At 42.0% G+C, this 22411-nt stretch overlaps 1 protein-coding gene across 2 annotated transcripts in view; it reads left to right on the top strand.

The window, feature by feature from the left end:
- The window catches only part of lsamp (limbic system associated membrane protein), a 632217-nt gene that overhangs the window by 563672 nt on the left and 46134 nt on the right, over positions 1 to 22411 (top strand). For both annotated transcript variants that reach the window (XM_050059103.1, XM_050059093.1), the window contains one exon: positions 17685 to 17810. In XM_050059103.1, coding sequence (XP_049915060.1) covers positions 17685 to 17810 — 126 coding nt within the window. The remainder of the gene's footprint in view (positions 1 to 17684; positions 17811 to 22411) is intronic.

The raw sequence follows: 22411 nt of genomic DNA, 5'->3' as shown, positions 1-22411 counted from the left end.
GAGGAAGAGTGACAGTGATGAGGCAAGAGTCGAGGAGACAGAATGGCAGCAGACAAAGAGAGCTCGAGAAATAAATGCAAGATGGGAGGATGGGAGGGAGATAGAAACACACACACACACAGAGTGATTATGTGTATTGGACATAAGTGTGCAAAATTAGTATTTGCGTCCAAGTGTGCACGTCTGCATGAAAGACAAAAGGAGTTGATAAAAGAAGAAGTTGAAAGGCATCGAATGACACCCACAGAGACACAGGAGAGAAACGCGATGGCGAACACACCCATTCCGTCAGCCCGTATAGCAGCAGCAGCAGCAGCTGTGAGCCCAGTCAGAAGCTCTGCGTGTGTGTGTGTGTGTGTGTGTGTGTGTGTGTGTGTGTGTGTGTGTGTGTGTGTGTGTGTGTGTGTGTGTCTGTGAGTGAGAGAAGCACTGTGGGGTGGTCTCCAGCTGAGTATGTCAGGTGCTCTGCACTCTACCAGCTGTTCACAGCTCTTCACACAGCAAGAACCCACAAGCTGGTTGAGAGTGTACAGATCTGGAACCTAATCAACACTAACACAATGGCAGCCCTTCGTTCCTGCTTTTCTGAGCCATTGATACACTCTGAAAGTTGTGCAAATTTTGTCGGCTAAAATAGATTATCACAGTCCATATTAGTTCCCTAAAGCCCGGTTTCCACCGAGCATTACCGTAAAGTTCAGTTCAGTTCGGTAGGGTGTTTTTCCCGTTTCCACTGTGAAAAGTTGTGGATGGTACCAATGGAACCGTTCTGTACTGTCCCCATTTTTGGTCCCCCCTCTGTTGGGGTACCTAGCACACAGATCTGGTACTAAAAGGTGGAGCTGTGAACACTGCAGTCTGCAGTCCAGTAATGAGGAAATACAGTGAGTAATGGACAGAGCAGCGAGTAGTCTCACTCACCAGACCTTTCTCAAGAAAAGAAAGGTCTGGCTGGGCCGACTCTCACTTTGAGATTGGAGAAAAAAACGCCCCGGCTGCTTGTACTTCTTTCAACCAATCACAATCGTTCTGGGCGGTGCCACAGCAACGGTGCGCTTGCAAAAATATTGCTGGGGGGAAACAGGTTTTGGTGTAACACACCCACAAAAATATTGCCTACAGAACGCGAACCATGGCAGAAAAATGGCTACATCCCCACAAGATCAAACACCGCAAAAGTTAGTAAGAACTTGTTGAAAACGGTTGAAAACTGCTACACAACCGGAGGTGGTAGGGCGGGACTTCAGCGGGTGGCTTGTTCTTCCACCCACTCAGACTAAGCAGCGAGTAACAACAACCCCGCCCACATTTAAGAGTACTGTTTGCAGTGCCATGGTACCATGTCTGAAAGGTTACTTTTGGCTCCAAACGTACCACACCGAAAGTGTTTGGTGCAAACTTTAGTGGTCTTTTCAGTACTTTTAAATCACTCACAGGTTTTCATTCACTAATATACGGCTGCAACTAATGATCATTTTCATTATCTATCAGTCTTATGATTAGTTTTTGTATTGATTGATTAGTTAAGTTGTAAAACAAAAGCACTAGTGAATAAAGCCCGTCACAGTTTCCCAGAGCTCAAGGTGACATCTTTATCTATTCATTTATTTTTGTCCAATCAAATTACTTAAACCTAAAGATGTTCATTTGGCAGTCCTATAAAACAGAGAAATCAGCTAATCCTAACATTTGAGAAGCTGAAAATTGAATCTGTAGAATTTTTTCTAACCATAGCTTTATGACTTTTTGTTGTCTGTTTTTTTTTTTTTTTTTTTTGTTCTGTTCTGTACGACATCTATTGCACGTCTGTCCGTCCTGGAAGAGGGATCCTCCTCAGTTACTCTTCCTGAGGTTTCTTGGGGAGTTTTTCCCTATCTGCTGTGAGGGTCCTAAGGACAGAGGGATGCCGTATGCTGTAAAGCCCTGTGAGGCAAATTGTGATTTGTGAGTTTTCAAACTTGTGAACTTCCAAAACCACAATGCTTTTTTGTGTCAGCTTCATAAAAACTGTAGCAGTGATCAATCCTGAACTGCTTTCAAGAAGAGAGAAGTGGAAATTTATTTATTTATCTCAATCTCTGGGGAAATTCAGGGGAAGTTCTTTTTTTTTTTCCACTGTTATATTTACACACACACACACACACACACACACACACACACACACACACACACACACACTCACTCACACACACAAATACATTCATGCACACAGAAGACCTATGCACATGCATTATATATAGAGAGATGTCAGAGCAATGGGGCTTCCTCACAGGATGGCACCCCGAGCAGTTGGGGGTGTAGTGCTCAAGAGCACCTCGGCAGTGCTTAGGAAGCAAACTGGCACCTGTCCAGCTAACAGCCCACACTCTGTACTGATGAATCCATGTTGGAACTTGAGTTGCACGCAAGCCAAGTCTCCATAGACTGAGCTACTGCTGTACTTTTTGCTTTGGTCTATAACCTTTTACCTTGCTGGGGTTGGATCCACCAACAAACATATTGCTCTTGGCGCTTGGCCTTATGGAGGAAGAAAAATAAGTAGCTCATTAAACTCCCTGTGACAGTCTGTGTTGGCTCTGTGTTGTAAATGTACTGTAGTGTAGTGCTCACACAGGCATTAAACTGTTAAAGTGCTTACTATGTTGTGAGGATCAAGAGAAGGAGCGCTGTAAGCTTGTTATTGCAGTGTCACATCACAGAGAGCCCCAGGTACATCCATAAAATGGACTGTTGGATTCTCATCCATTCATTCATCCATTATCCTCCGCTTATCTGGGGCAGGGTCATGGAGGCAGCAGGCTAAGCAAGGCATTCCAAATGTCCCTCTCTGCAGTAACAGTTTCCAGGTCCTCCCGGCGGACCCTGAGGCAGTCCCAGGCCAGATGAGATATATAATCCCTCCAGCATGTTCTGGGTCTACCCCAGGGTGTGCTATCACTTGGAAGTGCCCGGAAAACCTCTAAGAGGAGGCGCCCAGGAGACTCTCTGATCAGATGCACGAACCACCTCAACTGGCCTCTTTTGACACAAAGGAGCGACAGCTCTAGTCCAAGCTTCCCCCGGATGTCTGAGCTCCTCACCCTATTTCTAAGGATAAGCCCAGCCAAGCTAAGACGCAAACTCATTTTTGCCACTTCCTTGATCTAATTCTTTTGGTCATGATCCAAAGCTAATAACTATAGCTGAGGGTCCGAATGTAGATGGAGTGGCAAATCAAAAGCTTTTCCATTTGGCTCAGCACGTTCTTTATTACAATGGAATCGTATAACTCCTGCAGCACTGCTAATGGGTCACCAATCCTCCTGTCCATCTGACGCTCCGTTTTACCCTCACTCATGAACAAGACCACAAGACACTTGAACTCTTTTGCCAGGAGCAGAAACTCTCAACCCAGAGGGAGCAATCAAGCATTTTCCGGCAGATAACCGTGGCCTTACACATGGAGGTGCTGACTCTCATCCCAGCTGCTCCGTACTCTGCTGCAAACCGCCCCAGCACATGCTGGAGGTCACGGTGTGATGAAGCCATCGGAACCACCAAAGAGCAGAAGTGCAATTCTGAGGTCCCCAAAACTGGACACTCTTCTCCCCACGGCTGCACCTTGAGATCCTGCCCATTAATATCACAAACAGTATCAGTGACAAGGGGACAACCCTGGCGGAGGCCAACACCCACTGAAAAAGTTCATATTTTGTGTGTACAACTGTGTAAAACTCTAAAGATGAGTATACAAACACAGCTCTCACTTAGGTTATTCAAGTTTCAGATGGCTCTGGTACCCCATATTCTTGCAGTACTCCCAACAGGACTCCCCAGGGGATATGCTTGTAAGCTCCAAGTCCACAAAGCACATGTAGACTGTTCTCAAACTCCACCCAACACTGACAGCCCAACAGTATCCATTTTTGTATGTTCACTTGAAACAATGTGCACTGACTGAAAGACAGTTAATTCAGGTTATGCAGTTGGAGGTGGATAATCTGCTGCCCCTCATTTAATGTGTCTCAGAGGGAATCAACCAAACTGCATGTACTTCTTTGTCCCTATGTGCATTTGAGTGTGTGAATTTATTCATATACAGATTATATCGTGCCTGCTGGCTTGTGCGCATTGATCCCATTGCTCCTTTGTCATTAGCATGAAAGTGGCGAGGGTCCATCAAGGAAGCTGCAGACTGAAATAAAGAACCTTTGGACCCCATCTCAGGTTAAAAGTTAATGGCTGCTAACCAAGGAGTCTGAAGGCCCCTAGTCTGGGGAGGGGTCTGAATTGTTAATGGTCTCAGGTCTCACACACACACACACACACACACGCACACACACTTAAATGCCCAAAGAGATACACTCACTTGCACTCTTCCCATTATGGGGTGCACTTTAATCTGGTGTAATGTAGTAAATGGGGGCAAATCAGGTAGTATTGATTAGAGCTGATTGCTGGTTTGACTTCCCCTGAAAATCCTTGAGGGTCTTCAAGAATCAAGGGAATTACACTGAAAGGCCATCTGAATGCCACAGTAAGTCAAGCTGTAATTTGATAGACCGCTTTTAATGCCTGAGTGAGCAATGAGGCCGTACTTTGTTGCTTTGAACTTCTGGTTTCACTCTGAATTTGCATAAATCAATAAGATACTGCCTGTGTTTACTAGTGTGGTGTAATACAGAAAATGTATACCTCTGTTGGACAACCATGAACTTCAGTAATTTGTTTTTCATAGGAAAAATACTCGAAGTTACCGGTTGTAAAACAATTATTTTTTTTAATCAAACCAACACAACTCACATAGATATAAAACTTTTTGATTTTGAATACAATTATTCAGTTGCTTTATTGGTGAATTTTAACCAGCTTGAGTCCTCAAGTGATGTTTTTCTTGCATCATAATTGATTTAATTATTGATAGGTAAAAACTTATGAATAAATTATAAAATCATAGTAACCATTTCGTTGTTCTTGCTGGAACAGTAATGAGAGAAACATGGGGAGAAAAAAAATGCTTAACATCACTGACTCCCTGTTGTGAACCTAGGTTTCACTGAACTAGCTGTACTGGATGAAAATGGAAATGGCTTTAGAATAAGAAAGTCTGGGTGATTGTGGTTCACATTAGGAGGAAAACAGGAAGTGGTGGGGCATAAAAAGGCATCTAAACCGAGCTGCATAGGTATGTGGGCGGTGGGAGGGCTTGTGATCTCTTATAACCCTTGTCTAGACAAAGTGACATAAAGAGGAATGGTATTTGGAAGTAGGAGAGCAAAGGGCAGGGAGTCGTATTAAACAGTTGAAGAAATGGTACCTGTGGAGGGAAAGGCAGCCAATGCATCCAAGATTCTATAACCTTGGATTTAGCTTGTCTGGCCATCTTTGTTTTTTCTCATTATCGTGAGCGCTATGATATTGTAAGCCTCTAAATCATCTGATGGCTTGAATGCAGAATCTGCTTTGCCTTTTTGGCAAGCCCTCCACACTTTGTGCACGCCAAGCTTAAAGTACAAAGCTATTGCTCCTGAGGAGGCAAGGGATTTACTGAGGTACCTCCGTTAGACCAAGATAAGAGTTACAGCTTTTACAGAATATATAAACACACACATTTTTCATAAGAGCTGCCATTAGTTGGTTTTATGAAGAAATACTAGCTGTAGCATTTTCTCCTCTTTGACCCTCCCTGGCTGCCTGTGTTGAGCTTGTTAGCAAAACTGCTGCTACACCTTCCTACCACTCACTACTGTTGTTTTTCCTCTTTCACTGCAAACACCAATTAAACGCTCATGTGATTTACGAGTTACTGCCCTTGTAGGACCCCTATTGGAGGAACACCTATCAACACACACTGAAAAACCATCTCCTTAATTAATCACCTTGGTAGAGCGAGGTCTACATATTAGGAATGGGTCTCAAATGCAGAAAATCGTCCTTAGGAAAAACACAAAGAATGTTCCTTTTTTTTTTTCTCCTCCTTCGCCTCCATATGCGCCTCCAGCAGGCCATTGCATCTGTCTCATATCTGGTACTTCCTTTGAAAGTTCACAGGCATCTTGGGTTTTTAAAGCAACACCGCTGCTCACGGCTACGATTGGGATGGGGAGGAGGTGGTGTCTCTTTCTCTGCCATCACCTCTCTCATCTACCTTCTCTTCTTCTCTTCTGTTTTCCGTAACAACTACGAGTGCGTAGGGGAGGGAATGGGGAGGGACCCACTGGCATCGCCAGGCCACTTGAGCTTCTTCTCCCGCAGCAGTAACAGCAGCGTCAGCCCACTTCTCAGACCGATGCATTCTCCTTCCTTTCAATTCTGCAGTGCCAGGCGGAGGGGAATTAGTGTGTATGTGTGTCTCTGCAGAAAAACACACCCCGAGGTCTCAGATCAAATGAGATCGGCACTCTTCAACATTTTGCATGTGGTTACGTGAAAGCACAGGCAAAACGTGTGTTCGAGTGTGTGTGTGCAGCTCATGCAATGCAGATGCATCTTGTCATTACCGTCGAGTAACAATGTCAACATGAATAACTGAAGGGATTAACGGTGGATATTAACAATGAGTCACACAGTATGGGGATGTATGCTAAGCTACAGAAAACAAAATGTGTGTTTGTGAATCTGCTTGTGTATATGCATACAGGTGTGTGTGTGTGTGTGTGTGTGTGTGTGTGTGTGTGTGATGTATGATTCAGTCATAAGACTACAACCAACGGCTCAGCCACAAGGCTTAGTGTTAATCTAAAGAGATATTCTTTATCAACACAAGCACATTGCAGACATTTAGAGATGTAGCATGGTGATTACATTTTGCTCCTTTCGTTGCTCCTCTTTCCTTTGGCCTTTTTTCCCCATTCAAAAGTCTCTCAGTAAGTCATAATACAAGTAAGGGCTTAGATTTATCAAAGTGGGTGTGTGCGCTTCCCTTCCTACTTTGACCTCAAATGGCCAAAATCCAGAGAAGATTGATGATAGTCCAGTCGAGATTCCCTGATTGTCGCTCTCTTAGTTTCTGCAGTAAAAGCCTTGTAAGGTCAAGGAGCCAAAGCGGCAGAGATGCAGGAAAAGGCAAACGAAAATCTGAACACAAACTCACACCAGCATCAAAGCACAGGGGATGATTGTTTAAGGCCACACTGTTCAATCTCTGAGCTGTGACAGGAGCCACCCTGGTGGCCAACAAGCTGGTTATATTTGTTTTTTTGGGGGGGCTTTCGTTGGTTGGTTTTGGGCTGACCTTGTTTCATAAAAAGCAGGTAATTGGCAGCAAAGCTTCCGAGCACTAAAAGCTAAAAGCTAAAGAGCTGCGAGTGCTTTCTCCTGATTATCTTCTAATGGTTTCAAATTAGCTGAGCATAATCGCACGCCTCTTCTTCACTCTCTGCCGCATCACTCCTCCAAATGTCACATTGAAAGCCAGCAGGGAGTAAATGTAGGAGGGAGCGAAATGAGCCCAAGGGGGAAAAAAAAAAAACAAAATATGGAAAATGGTATACACAGAAGCGATGACAGTATACATGATTTATTGCTATACAATACTTTAATGTCTTTGATAGAAAAGACCTGTAACTGTGCCTTTGCTTTGCTTGTAAAAGATATAGTTCTCTTTAACGCCAAAAGATTCCTTTATTGTGTCTCTGCCTCCTATTGTGTGTCCATAAAGTCACATGTATATTGTTGTTTCAACCAATAGTCTGTGATGGGGCGAGGTAAGGGAATGAATTTCGCAGTCAAAGCCCAAAGCTGTCGGGCTGTTTATTGTTTCCTGTTTGTGCTCTAAAGAGTGGAATAGAGTTTGGCGCAGTAAATCCTGAATTGTAATGAACAGTTTAACTTGAATATAAAGCAATCTGACAGCGTCCAGGTGGGTGAGGTTGCATATTACCTGCTGTCTCCCCTGCTTCTGTTCAAAGGCTAATTTCATGCTCAATATGCCAGCATTTGAGACAGACCAAGTAAAAATTTTGGCATATTTTTGATACATCAGAGAGTGGACCACCTGTGATTATAAGAAATGAAGACCAGGGGGAGAGAGATGCAGAGTAGGAGAGAGACAGTCCTGGTTTATCCTGAATAAAGATGTGGGGTTCTGGTTTAGTGGCAGATGCAAAGAGGGGTATGACAAGCTGGTTGTGTCCTGCTCTTAAAATGCACTTCATCAGTTTGTTTTTCTGTTATTTTGCAAGTGTTCGTCCAGCCTCTTCTGTGGTCGACTGAGTTGCACTCTTTGTATCGCCAATCAGGGATGACGCCTTTGTTATTTTGTCTTGGCTGTTACTTTCAGGTCAAACCATTTTAGCATTTTTATTATGAGTACACCGTGTTCACAGCATTAATTTCCCTCCCTGTGCTGTTTCTTTTGTTAAATTGGACAAGACATTTGTGAAAGTGCCAAATTAAACATCTTTGTTTCGCTGAATCACATGTAGATTAATCTCAACCTCTTTGTCCTTGGAGTTTGTCTTCTTCCAAATTGTTCAATTTTCCGACAGCAACTCAAGTCCGGCATTTAAGAATCATTTCTATTGTAAGGGTCAGATCAACTGGACACTTGACTCACTTTTGGCACCAGAGCTTTTCTTGATTTGGTTTTCCACTGCCGATGGTACCCTGTCAGTGTAGGCGGGATTATCAGCTAATTGTCATATCAACGCCCAAGAAACTGCTGTGACATCATCCTCAAGGCGCCGCAGCATGATCTGTTCAATCCAGCTCTCGCTTGATCCTTTCATTGGCAACCACACAGAGGAACATCTGCACTCCGTCAGTTGACTGTAGCGTGGTTTTGCTGGCTTCCTTTGCAGTTGCTATAGATGGCTTGACTATTTAAAAATGTTGGGTTCGTGCAAGATGTCCCGTGTTGTTGTGTGCAAGTGACAATTTTAGTGACAGTTCTCTCTGACCAATCAGTGCTCTGCAGTGTTTTAACTCTTGTATCCGATCAGCGCACTTAGAACCTCAAATACCAGGTACCAGACACTACCCACAACTCTTCCCAATGGAAATCCAGTTTTAACTGAGTCAAGTCGTGTTGAGCAATGCTGTACCATCCAGCGGATATGAGTCTTTATACATTTTGTCACTATATATGGTTAAAACAAGATCTTTGCTTGTTGCAAATTAGCATGTTTGTGTAGGAGTAGATGTGGGTGAGGTGGGATTTGCTATTTTTCATGGCAGCCAGTTATGTATATACATATTTGATTAGTACCAACTGTCTTGTTCACACTGGCAGCACAACTGAATTGAATTGATCTCTGCTTTTCAACCCTATCGCCATTCGCCAGACATGAACATTAGTTTTGGACCATTCTGCAGAACTCTGGATTACATTTCTTTTTTTTTCACATTCAATGCCAAATTAACAAAACTACCATATTGTTTAGGTTAGAGATTGTTGTTATAATGAATTCAAAATGGTCCAAATGGTAAAAGGACCTGCACTTACATACGCCTTCCTAGTATACAACATGTCACGCTCTCCCATTCACACACTGGTGTCCAACACTAGTCCGAGGCAACCGTACAAGGTGCCACTTGCTACTTAGCTTAAACATTCACACTCACACATCAGTGGCAATTGATAGGGTTCAGTGTCTTGCCCAAGAACACTTCAACATGCGGACTGGTGGAATCAGGGATCAAACAGCCACCTGTCCAATTATTGGACAACCTGCTTTACTTCCTCAGCTACAACCACCCTATATGGGTAAGGCATAGTTAGGGTCAGGCAACTACAACACTTGGTTAAGGTTAAATATTGTAGTTAGGGCAAATAAAAATACAAATGTTAATTGATAGTCTGTGACAACTGGCAGATTCAGGTCTGCATGAAAATTGGTCAGAGGTCAAACTGGTCTGCCCCTACTTCTACACCCTTGCTTTCCACATCATTACATATGGGTCACACTACTTTCTGCATTGGTATTAACATTCATTGGAGGTAAATTGTAAGGTACATGGAAGTAATTCCAAGTGTTACCAGCTCACCTTTTCTTCCCCTTTAAGGGGCAGTGGCCTTGTTGGTAACCTGTGAGGGTGTGAAGTGTACTTCATTGTGTGTGTGGAGGGAAGCAGCTCTCTCTTTGTGTCACAGTGAAGACGACAGGCGGCAAAGAGTGATGATAGTCCGCAGACTGAAGTGTCTAGATACGCTCAGGGCTACTGTTAAACCTCATGAGAAGGCCATGTTTGTTGTATTGTGGTGAAGACTGCAGTAAAGCCATTGTTAGTGAACGGCACCTGAACGCATCACCATCCTTCCTTCTGCCAAATGGTCGGGACTGCTAGAAAATAGTTACCAGCTAGGAACGAGCCAAGCTAAATTAATGGTAATAAGCCAGCATGTTCCCTACTATGGTTTGGAGCCGGTAGGTGGTCATCGAGAGGTAACACTGGGGACACTGGGCTGGATGTCCATCACTCTGGTGAACAAGCACGAACAGTATTTGAAAATGAAAATACCCACAATTACAGATCAACGTGCATAAGAAATCAAAAAATGAATTCCTATTAAATTATAGCAAGAGAGGCGGTTGAATATTACTTTGCTTGAAAAAAAAATAAAGGGGATTTTAGCTATTACCTGTCATCCAAAGCTGATTTTCAACTGCATGAAAGCCTTTTACTTCAAATTAATGAATCTCTGCAGCAACCTGCAGGTTACAGGACTGGTCCTCCAATTTAAAAATGTAATGGTGCAGACCAATTACCCACAATGACACCAGGGGTTTTTCACTGTCTGTTTACTATTAATGTTGTTGAATGGTTAATAACTGTTTAAAAACACATACATGGAGTATTTGCATTATTAACAGTAAATCCTGATGTGTGTAGCCTTTATGCTGCCCTACACAAACCCATTCATTTGGCAGGTTTCAGGTCCTGATCAGATCATTAGAGAATAGTTGCAATGATAGGTGCGTGTAAATATAACCAGTAATGAATGAGACTGATTAATCCTGCAGAGACAGAAGTTTAGTGCTTCCCTCATCTTGCATTTTTCCCCATGGTGAATAATTTGTCACATGTCCGTGTGAGGAAGGAAGTGCCCGTGGCTCTGGCTGTCTCTATCCCTTCTTATGCGAGCGCACAGTTAATGCACAGACCTACAAACACAAACACAAACACATTCTCCCCCTAATTACTCTTGCTCTCTCTGCTCTCTTCTCACTTTCTGTCTTTTTCTCTCGCTCCCTCTTTCTTTCCGTCTTTGAAGTTTGAAATTAGAGTTGAAAGCAAGGTCAGTGTATTTATAACATTTTCATCAGAGATTTATTATTCTTGAGGAATTGGAAAAACCAAACCAAATAGAGGATCGTTAGCCGCAGAGGACATGATGTTTTTCTTTTCCAAACCTGATGAGTAAAAAGGCCCCTGTACACTGTAGCTGGGTGTATCGGGCTATGAATGGAAATTAATGTTATTTGAGGGAATGTATCAGAAAATAAGAAAGTAAAATGCGCAGAGATGTAGAGGTCCAAGAGTACATCTGAAAGGGAGTGTGTGCCTTGCAGATTATGATGTTAAATGTGAGTGTTTTTATCCCCCTACCTGTGTCTATACCATAATTCACACAAACCCAGCTATCAGGAAAGCATTAGTGTATAGTGCAGTGTATCTCCATGGAATTCATCCATCCTGTAGTTGTGGAAGTAAAGTGCTTTTCAAAGAGATGCCCTCTCCAACATTGTTCCTTTAAGGTTGACCTATGATTACAATTCACTCCTTTCTTCTCCATCCTCCCCCTTCATTGCTGTCAGCTGGACACCCGGCGCTATATGGTGACAGGGGCTGAAATGTCATTCACACTTCCTCTCTCACTATTGTCTTCCTTTATTCATCTCCTCTCCCTTTCCTTTTCTCTCCCCATCTTCCCTCACATTCATAGAGGTGACAGGGTTATCAGAGCATGAGTAGTTGTTTTTTACCCGATCCATTTTTATCTATGCTTTGCGAGGATTAATTCTCCGGTCACACATGCTACTCAGCCAATCAACTTTCCCACCCCTCCCCACCCCCTCGCTTTGGTTGTTTTTGAGGTGGAAAAAAGACAATTGGATCCTTTGTCACCTCAATCGAGTGTCTCCACCCCAGCAGCCCCACCCCACCCCTTCACCCGTCTTCCATCTCTCCATATCTGGAAAAAACATCTTCATTTTAGCTTGGTCATTTGACTACAGCAGTAACTCTGTATGACTTCATTTAAAATGCTGTTTGGCACGATTGTGAAAGTCTTGTCAGTTGGTATTAGAGAGATGGGTTACTTGGGGATGTTGTGCGTGTGTGTGTGTGTGAGGGAAAGAGAGAGACACGTTGGTTGGGGCAAAGCTGTTAGTGATGCTGTACAGAGACAAAGCTTCAATAATAACCTTGCTAGAGAAACAATCTGAAAGAGACAAACACTGAAATATTGTTTCTTAGAAAACATGGTCGATACGGAGGAGCGGGGCAGCTTCATTTCAATTCAACACGGCAACTCCTATCAGATTTAGATAGCGTATGAATTCCCACATGATGCCGCTCTCGCAAATGTGTTTACAACTTGGAACTCTTAAATGCTTTCAGTATAAATTTTCAATATATGTTTTTTGTTAGTTTCACAGTCAGCCAGACAAACAAAATAGCTTTAATGGTTTTTGTGGAGTAAATCAAGATAAGTCTTTAAAGCAGCCTCATATAGGCACCAGAATTAAAGGTACAAAACTGGAAACGTGCCTCGTGGAACGAAGAAGCCATGCTGGCACAGATAACACCCACAATAAGAGTACGACTATAGCGCTTTTTTTTTTTTTTTTATAACAGGGCCAATGAGTAACTTTAATGGAGCAGTTGGGGTTTAAGTGCCCTGTTTATGGACAAATTGACAACAGTTGGCAGAGTCTGTTACTCTCCACACCAGCTTTTTGATAGTGCTGCTGTTGACACTTTTCAGCAGGTAACCCATGAGCTTTAATGGTTTACTCCCCACCTCTGATTTTTATGTGTAAATGATTTTGATTGATAAATAAATGCGACTCTGATGTGCAGAGAGTGGAAGACTGTTAGTTTAATCATGGCAGTTTAATGCACTGCCATGCAAGTGCAGGGCAGAGCCAAACACTCTGAGGCAATTGTTTTATTCAAAATCTGACATTTCGGTACACATTTCCACCTCCTGAATTTACACTTCAACTGAGTGACATGCGATATAAAGTCTACATGCTCGCTGATGGGTTGAGAAAGACCTCTATCTTACTAGAAACAGCCTCAGGCACCATCCTGATGAAAGCAAGAAAGCTCAAAACAATTGTTAAATAAAGCATGGTGTTCTGAAGAGAAGTTGTTTGATGTGTTTTAATTTTTAAGAACGGCTTCTAAATTATCTATTACATCCCAATCAGGATTACAAACATGAAACGCAAATACAATATTTTAATTTCGTGCTGAAAGAGCCCCTCAAATTAAATTGTATAACAAAGACAATCAGTTTTGTGCTTTATGGATATTTTACCAACATATTTTCTCTTCTTTTTGACCTGAGAAATAGTGAAGAATTGATTGTGCGCAGGTAAGGGTGCAGTTATAGTATAGAATTTAAAGTATGTGTTTATTGTTTGCAACGCCTCCTGGGGTTTTAAAAGCATAATTATACTTTTTGGGTTCATTCAGGGTCGGGTCACATTTCATGAACAACAAAAAGACAAGCGATTCAGCAAGCCTTCTCTCGACTTTCTGTCAAACTAATGCAAAAGATTTTCTCGGATTATTTATGATTTGACTTTGAATGACAAGCTGATACTGTGAATGTGCTCGATACACAGCAGGCGATGAATTCAGGTCAAGAGTGGATCACAAAATAACACACATATTCTATAGTTTATCGGCACAAATAAGACATGCGAAGGACAAACAGCAGAACAGCCTGCAAACACACAAATCTATCAGCATTTAATCTTTAAGCGTCCTTGTTCTCTTTTTGACATATCTGCTTGCTGACAACAAAACAGAAATTGATCATGGTGTTTCGGCACGCAGATCATGAGACAAAGACATTTTGTTATTTATGATCTTTGAGTGAAAGTAGGTTAAAGTTTATGATGCTGCAGTGCCACGCTTCAATGGCAAAAATAGCATGCATAGTCTGCCAGATCCAACTGTAAAGCAATTTGCTAAATGATCAGTACCTTGACATAAATGTGTCTGACTGAGATGACAGCTTATCAAAGAACAATAATGCAACTGATACATGAAACTGATTTAAAATCGGGAAAAGTTTTTGGTGTAACTGAGGGCTTACAACAGTGTCATCACCAAACATACAACTGGAGAAAATTGAAAGTATAACAATAAAACTTGCTCAAATTAAATCCAAGTGACTATCCCTTCTTACTTCATAGAGTGCTATAGAATGAGTCCCAAAACATGAAAATTAGTGAGCATTTTTGCACTTCCGGCTCCCTCTTCCTGAAGTCAACAGGTTTTTTGAATGGGTTTTCAGTTAGGTGTCGCTGACCAAGCAGTCAAAGCACAAAAACACGGGTTTAAAGTTTAAAAAAAGGTGGGTTTATTTTCCCAGAAAGCAAATGTTACAAAGCAACTGACGAAAGATAACAAAATTTGAGTTATAGGGCCCTCAAAAGAGGTCAACAATACATAACGTCTTTTGCCCAACTTCAACCAGGAAGTGACTTCAGGTAAAGAGAAAATAATTCATAACTTACAAAAGCAAATAGCAAAATGACAAAACAGTGTAAACTAAATGTGTATGCTTCATTTAGAAAACAGTGTGTTGTCTAAGTGCTGATAACTTTTAAACTAAACAAACTGGTGTTGTTTGTATTTCACGTGACTGCAAATTAAAAGGTAACTGAACATGTGGTAATGGTGTGGGTGAGCATGGGCATCATTCAACCTTTTGTGTGGCTGTGGACACGGCATTCACAGTGTCTGAAATAAGGTCTAATGTGAACCCAAGCTTAAGATATTTTCACATTTTAATTGACACAAAGTAGGTCAGTAAACACCTAAGTTGTGACTCTGGAAGCTTTTACATGTCTTATAAAAGGCGGTTGCTAACAAGTGGCCAACGAGGCTGCAGGACATCATTACGGAAAACACGGCTCTGAAGCAGTGTTGGCTTTTGTTGCTTTTTACATGTGGCAATTGCATGTATGCTTAAAAAATAACAAAAGTGTTGTTCAATTGTAGAGATTATCTTGCCGATCAAAACATGTAAGTACTAGGGGCATGTCATATCATCTTGTTCATGATAATACCGTTATAATTTTTAATATCATATGAAAAACTCGAAACTTTTTTTCGACATGTTGACATATTGACGTCATACAGTTACCGACGGCAACAACAAGCATGGCTGAAAGTGAAATCAATACAGTAGGTTCGTTCGAGATGAGCCAGTCCTGCGCAGATTCGATCACCAGTGATCGGCGCACAGTGCATGCCGGTTAGTTTTGTGTCCGACTTCATCCCGACTTGCTCTGATGTATTACAAAAGTGGACGGCGATAAAGCCGCGAGAGCGAGGCGGCCGCAGTTTTTAGAGCCAGGCACTGCAGTTGCTCTCCACTGCCTGCACCGCCTGGCTCTCACCTGATCTAACAGCTGATTGGTTCAGATGCCGACGCAACAATATGACGTTTTAGATAAACTACTCATTTTTGTTGAATTTTAGAGATTAAGATTGTATTTGTCTGACCTGAAGGTTTATTCTGTGAACAGAAAACATGTTGTGTGACTGATGGTGAAAACAAACTGATATATGGGTCTGATCACTTTTTTAATGAATTGACATCATTCCAGACAGGATGTTAGTGTGTCTGTGACTTCCTGTACGGACTGCAGCTTTTTGTCACCGCCCCCCGCTGCGGCCGCCTGCTCTCGTCTACTTTCCAGGCGAGGCGCAGTTCATCTCGAACGATCCTAGTGTCTGTCCCTCTCCTGCCTGTGTGCACTCCGATGGGAGTTGGTGTTGTCAAGGGATTTTGTCATAAAGCTTTCGCAATGTAAACCACCGTGACACTTGTGGCTCGACAAAAATGTCTTATTAAGAAGCTGCAGCAGTGTGAACTGGCCTGTCTGAGCTCGACTCAAGCTGGCTGATGGTCTCACCTGTGACTCAGCTGGTCAAATCGCCGGCGGCTGGTTTTACAACCTCACCTGTTTGTACAGCCAATTGTCTTGTAGTGAAGTCCACTGGTCAAGTCAAAATGATCACAGACAGCGTGTTCACTTGCTGCAGCAGGTGCTTTGTCCCCGCCGAGCCCTCTGTTTCCATCCTCATGGAGTGCCAGGGTCAGACGGTGGTTTGCTGATGCTCACTGTATGTGCTTATGCCCCGACATACATAAATTCTCATTGACTGATTAAAATGCAGCTGTAGCCAGTATCTCACTATCACTATCCTCATTCATCTTTTAAGAAGCTACAAATTATATTCAGCCACAAAATAAGCTTGGAAAGCTTGTAGTTGTTGCACAGAGATAATAAACCGTCTCGTTGCGAATCTTTGATCTGAACGGGGCTTAAGGTGTGTCCAGCCAAAATGACTGCAGACCTGACACACACACACATGCACGCACCTGAAATTAGAATAGTAAATCCTCTTATCACGACTTTATAAGAAGAAAAAGTTACTCTTCTTCATTTGCTCGCATTTTGCGTGCTCCAACATTTATCATATTCCAAAGTCATTGATCATTATTTGTGTTTCTCTCCTCATATCTGTATATACGATACCTTATCCCAGCCACTTCACCCACAGTTTGTGGAAACAGTGATGTATGCCCTCCACATCCTTCATGATTGATTGCATCTTTGCTGCTGACTCGTTTTAAAACAGACTGTACCTTCTTAATTCATCCGAGTTGTTTTTTTGCCAGAGTAAAGGTTTCTCCCTCCCCTCTCCTGCTCACTGAGTCTCTGTTTGTGTGGGAGTGAGAGCAACGGGAGTGAGCACTAGACGGTGATCACGAGGCAGGGTGATCATTATACGCAGCGTTGGCATGAGAACGCTCCGTGTTACTTTGAACATCAGTGTCACATACATGCACATAAAAAGATTCTTCATTCTACTTCGAAATTTTGATTTGTATATTAAAGCCTGCTTTTCTGAAGGTATGTGTCTGAACTCAGAGTCAGAGCCAAGCGTCTGGTGGGTCCCCTTATGACAAGAGGAGCAATCTGTTTTCATGAGCTCAGGTCCCGGGGCATGAGATTAAATTACTTATTTGGATCCTGGGTTGAAAAAGTTTACTGTAAGTTCCTCTGAGGGCTTTAGCAGTGGGAAAGAAAAGGTTCTCCAAAGCTTTTCGAAAACTCTTCCTCTTACTGAGAGAATCAAGGTCAGCTTGTGTTTGCATTTAATCTCTGTTTGTAGCCAGTGGTTTATCTGAAGAGATGGTAATGGATGTTATGGGGGCAAAGCAGCTGACATAGAAGGCTAGTGCTTTTTTTTTATAATGAAAAAGTCTGGGTTTTTTCCTTTAGTTGAAATGTGTTTTACAGAGAGATGAATAAAACACTATTGCTTTTCAAGGGATGTAAAAAGCAGCAAAATATCAGGTATCCTCTAAAATCCGAGACCTCTCAGTAAACTCTAGTTCTTGGACTGTGTGAGACCCAACACACTTCACTCTAAGTACTCCATTTCCAAACTCATAAATAGTAGCAATCGTTTTAACCTTGATGTCACTTCTCTTCTGTCCCCAGTTCCAGCCAACATCTACAAGGTGTCAGAGGACATCACAGTGAATGAGGGCAGCAACGTGACACTCAGTTGTTTGGCCAGTGGCAGGCCGGACCCTGCAATCACCTGGCGGCTGCTCAACCCCTCAGGTAAGAATCATCCAATCAGGGCTCATTATCATTTGTGTCAGTCTACGTGTCAGGCAAATAGGGTGCACGATTATTTTAGCATGTTAATACTAGATTGTTTTTTATTTTAAGGTGAAGCTCTATTAATATAACTTTGTCAGTTATATTCATAGAAACTTCAAATGAAATATCATCTGGACCACAGCATGCACAATCTCATTTATATATAGACGGCGTGTTTGCTTGCTGTGGCAGACAGCAACCCTCCGTTCCTGCTTAGCCTGAGTTCATCTTATTTACATCCCTGCGGCTGTTGACACATATGTCGGTCTCCATCATCACAGGGTGGGTTGATGTCGGACAGTGGGTTGCTGCTGTCACACATACATACTCATTGACTGATTAATTAGTGCTGGTTATTTAAATAATTGTGGCATATTTATTATGACCAGGGCCAATGATGCTTGGGTCTTTTTTTTCTTCATAGCTAAGGGTGCTTTCACACCTGCCCTGTTTGGTTTGGTTCAATTGAACTCAAGTTCATTTGCCCCCTGAGTGCGGTTTGTTTGGGCAGGTGTGAACACAGCAATCTCACTCAGGTGCGCACCAAAACAATTGGATCGAGACCTTCTTGAAGAGGTGGTCTCGGTCCAGTTACGAATGAACTCTAGTGCAGTTTGTTTGTGGTGAGAATGTGTTCCGACCTGGATCTGAACCAACTGCAGTCACATGACACATTGTTTGGGTTAAACATGAGCATGTTACAGTCCTGGAGGATTATTAATGTGCACCTCCTCCTGTACTGCCTTAATATGCACATTCAGCACATCCAATGCATCAAAACATTGTTTTCTAGTTGGAGCCGCGCCTCGTTTTCAAACTGTATGGTTTGACTAAAATGAACAATGACAGCAATATAGTCCACGATGAGCAGCGCTAAAATCAACCTGCGTAGTTGTCCCTCCATTGTGACATTAGAAAGTGTCACATTTATCTTGCAAGTGTACTCTTCTTTAACGTTTTGTTTACTTCCTGGATTTTTCCCACATGGAAATTCTGACCAATCAAGAGCAGCTTTCTTGAACAATGAATTTGACCAGTCCACTTGTAAATGCTGCCGTGAGAACACGAACCAACTCTAGGCAATCATGCAACTTTGTAACAAAAATAGTCCCTGATTCAGACCAAAGCAAGACAACTCTAGGTCTGAAAGCACCCTGAAAATGTAGCTCTAGCAAGAATCTCACTATCACTATTCTTATCCATAATTTAAGAAGCTACAAATTATATTCAGCTACAAAATAAGAATGAAAAGCTGGAAAGCTGGAGACGATACATCAACTCGTCTGGTCTTATTGGTTTAAATTGGCGGGTTTTCAAAATGTTGCAGACCAGCGCCTGCAATTAGTTTCAACTTGTCTCGTTGCGCATCATTGGTCTGAACTGGGCTTTAATTTATTATCATGTACCCCTCCAACTTTAAATTCATCTGTGCCTCTGTGCCATGACTGTAAATACACAACGTCCATTTTTAAGGAGAAATTGTGAAGTTTTTCAGCTGTTCAAACTTCCTCAAATCATGCTTTATTTTTACTGATTTAGGCTTTACAGCATTGTTGTTTTATTTTGTGAGCAGTTAAACTCATACATATACACGAGACATATAAAGGCAGTAGAAAACAGAGACAATGAACTTCCTGTATAGATTATAGGCTACCAGCTTTGCGTTAGTAAGAGCATGTTTATCTATCCATGGGGTCAGTGTCTTATATGGTAGCTCTTCATGTATGATAGCTGTATTGATGTTTGTACATGCTATCAAAGTGTGTACAGGCAGTGTTTCAGTACACCTCTCCACATATGTGCGTTCAGATAGTGGCGACACTGTTGCTTTGGGATTTAATCCAATTTCAGAAAAAAGAATAATGTCTCCCACCGCTGATAGTGTGATGGATGGAGATGCTCAAGTTGACAACATCTCAGTTTGATCAGGGCCTGGTGCCGATTGAAAGCGATTCTATTTGCGCGTCTTTATCAATTACTGCATCAGTTTGTCAGCGCTCCAGACATGTTCAATCAAATCTGTCTCCCACACCTGGAAGCTGAACAACTTGGATGGGTGCATTTGCTTCTTTTGTCTGTTTGCATTAAAGGAGAGTGATCTGTTCCGCTCAATCCAGCGAGCCGTATGGATCTGACTGGCTGCTTTACAGTACTGTGGTAAAAAGTAAAAGCTCTTCTTCAATTTCTTCCTTTCAAACTGAAGTTGAACTTTCAAGGTTCAGATGGCATGCTGTAGGTAAAACTCCCCTGCAAGTTTAAACAGCTTTTGTTCCAAGAATATGGATGGAGATGCGGATATAGAGGGACAGAAAAAGCGATATCTAACAGTAGATATTTCTAGCTGCCATGGACTGAATGGGCTGCTAACTACACCTCTGCAAGTCCTATACAATGTATGCCCTAAGGTAGCTTTTCTTTTCATAATTCTCTTTCTCTGTGTTATGTTGAGGAAGCAGTGGGCAGACCACCTTCAACAAGTCTTACTTGTTGAACTGAAAACAGTTACTGAAACACAGTGTGATAGAAGGAAAATCCTGTCAGTGTCCTGGCAGGATTGGATCCTGTAAGTCTACACATGCACATGTGGCTCCAGAGATGGGGGGTCCCAACACTGGAATTTGGGGGACTGCTGAGAGAGACAATAATGCCTGGCAACAGTCGTCTCACTACCTCACGCCTTTGCCTGCCTGGTGCAGTAACGCTCCTTCGCTCAGCTAGCGAGGCTCTCGGCTATTTGCTGAGACCACAGATGTTGATGAGTCACAAGTCAAGATTCAAGTCTTTTATTCGGAGCTAGAGTCAAGTCTCAGTGGTACAGTATAGGTCTCCATAAAGGTTCAAACTTACTAACAGTATGGCTGTTCTCACAAATCATTCTCACTGCAGATGAATTGTGTTTTTATAGTTATAGGGGTATAGAGGAACCATTATTGTGAATTCTTTAAAGGACAAAACTCTATTTTGAAATGAAGCAGCAGACGCCTGCAGACAAATATGGAACATTATCAAGAGGATGAAGGAGAAGACATATATATGAGGGCATTCGGATAATTAGCAGCAGCTGAAGAATGAAATGTTCTTAATTAAGGTTTAAGTAACATATCGTCTTTCATTTTGCTCACATTAAACAATGATAAAATCTGATTTACTTGTTAGCAGAGTCAATAATCTCAGTAGATGAACAAAAAAACTGAAATAAAGTAAGTTGCCCCAAAAAAATAGGGCTAGGTATTGTTTAAAAACATACAGGACTAATACCAGTACCTTTAAAGTGATACAGATAAAGTACTTCATTTGATACCTTTTTCTTCTTCTTCATGTGATAGCCACCTTGAAAATGAAAGCATTTAGTTGAAATACAGGGGCGTGCTTATCCACCGCTTCCATCAGTACACTGACTTCACCACACTACAGACTGCATGGGCTTTAGTTTGTCAGGAGAAGTGTTGTGGCATAAACACGACCTAAAATAAGAGACACTCAGACATAGAGTTGCACATTTGAGGATCTTAATCTCGTGAGAAAGACGAACAATTGGTACATGACAATTTATAGTGTCAAACAAACAAGCATTTTAGGTACTGTAGGTGCTTCCTGTCACTTAAGCTGCTGTTTCCTGTTATTCACATAACCAGTTCTGGGAACAATTGCTGTCAGGTCAACAGGCTGAAGTCATGTCAGGTCATCTAGACTATAGAAGTTTTGATATTACTTGGCTTTGGGGGATATCAGTCAATACCTTAAAGGTGTCATGAACCGATACCCAGCCCCGCCAATGAAAATTAGCAACATTACATCTTTTGACTAATAATGCGAGCTAAGGCAAAAAGACTCTTTCTTATTAGCATAAAACACACGATGAAGCAATGTTTAAAGGTCCTAACAAGCATCCACGCATCCAGAACATCTAAGCATTCAGATGAGCAGTGTCATAAGGTCACCAGTAGCGCTAATAGCTAACTACACTGAACTGAGACTGTTGTTTTGTTCGGGGTCACAGTAGTCCCGGATCTGGCAGATGACTGCTCTAATGATTAGGTAACCTTGAAAAAAAAAAAGGCATCAAAAATATTGTCAATGCCTAACCAATCATAAAAAGACTTTTATTATGTGTCGATCATTATTAACGGTAACAATATTCAATTGTACTCACAACCTCCAGTGACTACATTATTCATAAGATAGATAGAAGTGCAAAAACACCACCACACAGATGCAAACACACTCATAGACAAGACTCTGTCTTAAAATGAGGGCACTCTATAATATCTTTTTCAAGCTTAATGAGAAAACAGTCCACCAGTTTAATGACAGTCAGGCCCAGACTGAGCACCAAGAGAATTCCCGGTGGCGTGGCCAGCTGATTGGCCCAGAGTGTCAGACCAGTGTTTAACATGCAAAATTAAATGGGTAAATCAAAAGGAAAACAACATGGGGCAGCTACAGTCACTTGAAACTGGAGAACATCAGCCACCCCCGCCTGCTCTTAATCTAATGGTATGATATCTGGCAGTCATCACTTGCAACTGTACATAGCACAGTACTTGAGTAATGTAATT

The sequence above is a fragment of the Epinephelus moara genome, chromosome 2 (assembly GCF_006386435.1).
Source record: "Epinephelus moara isolate mb chromosome 2, YSFRI_EMoa_1.0, whole genome shotgun sequence".
NCBI lineage: Eukaryota > Metazoa > Chordata > Actinopteri > Perciformes > Serranidae > Epinephelus > Epinephelus moara.
Note: the sequence above shows the minus strand (reverse complement) of the source record. Positions and strands in the feature narration are given on the sequence as shown.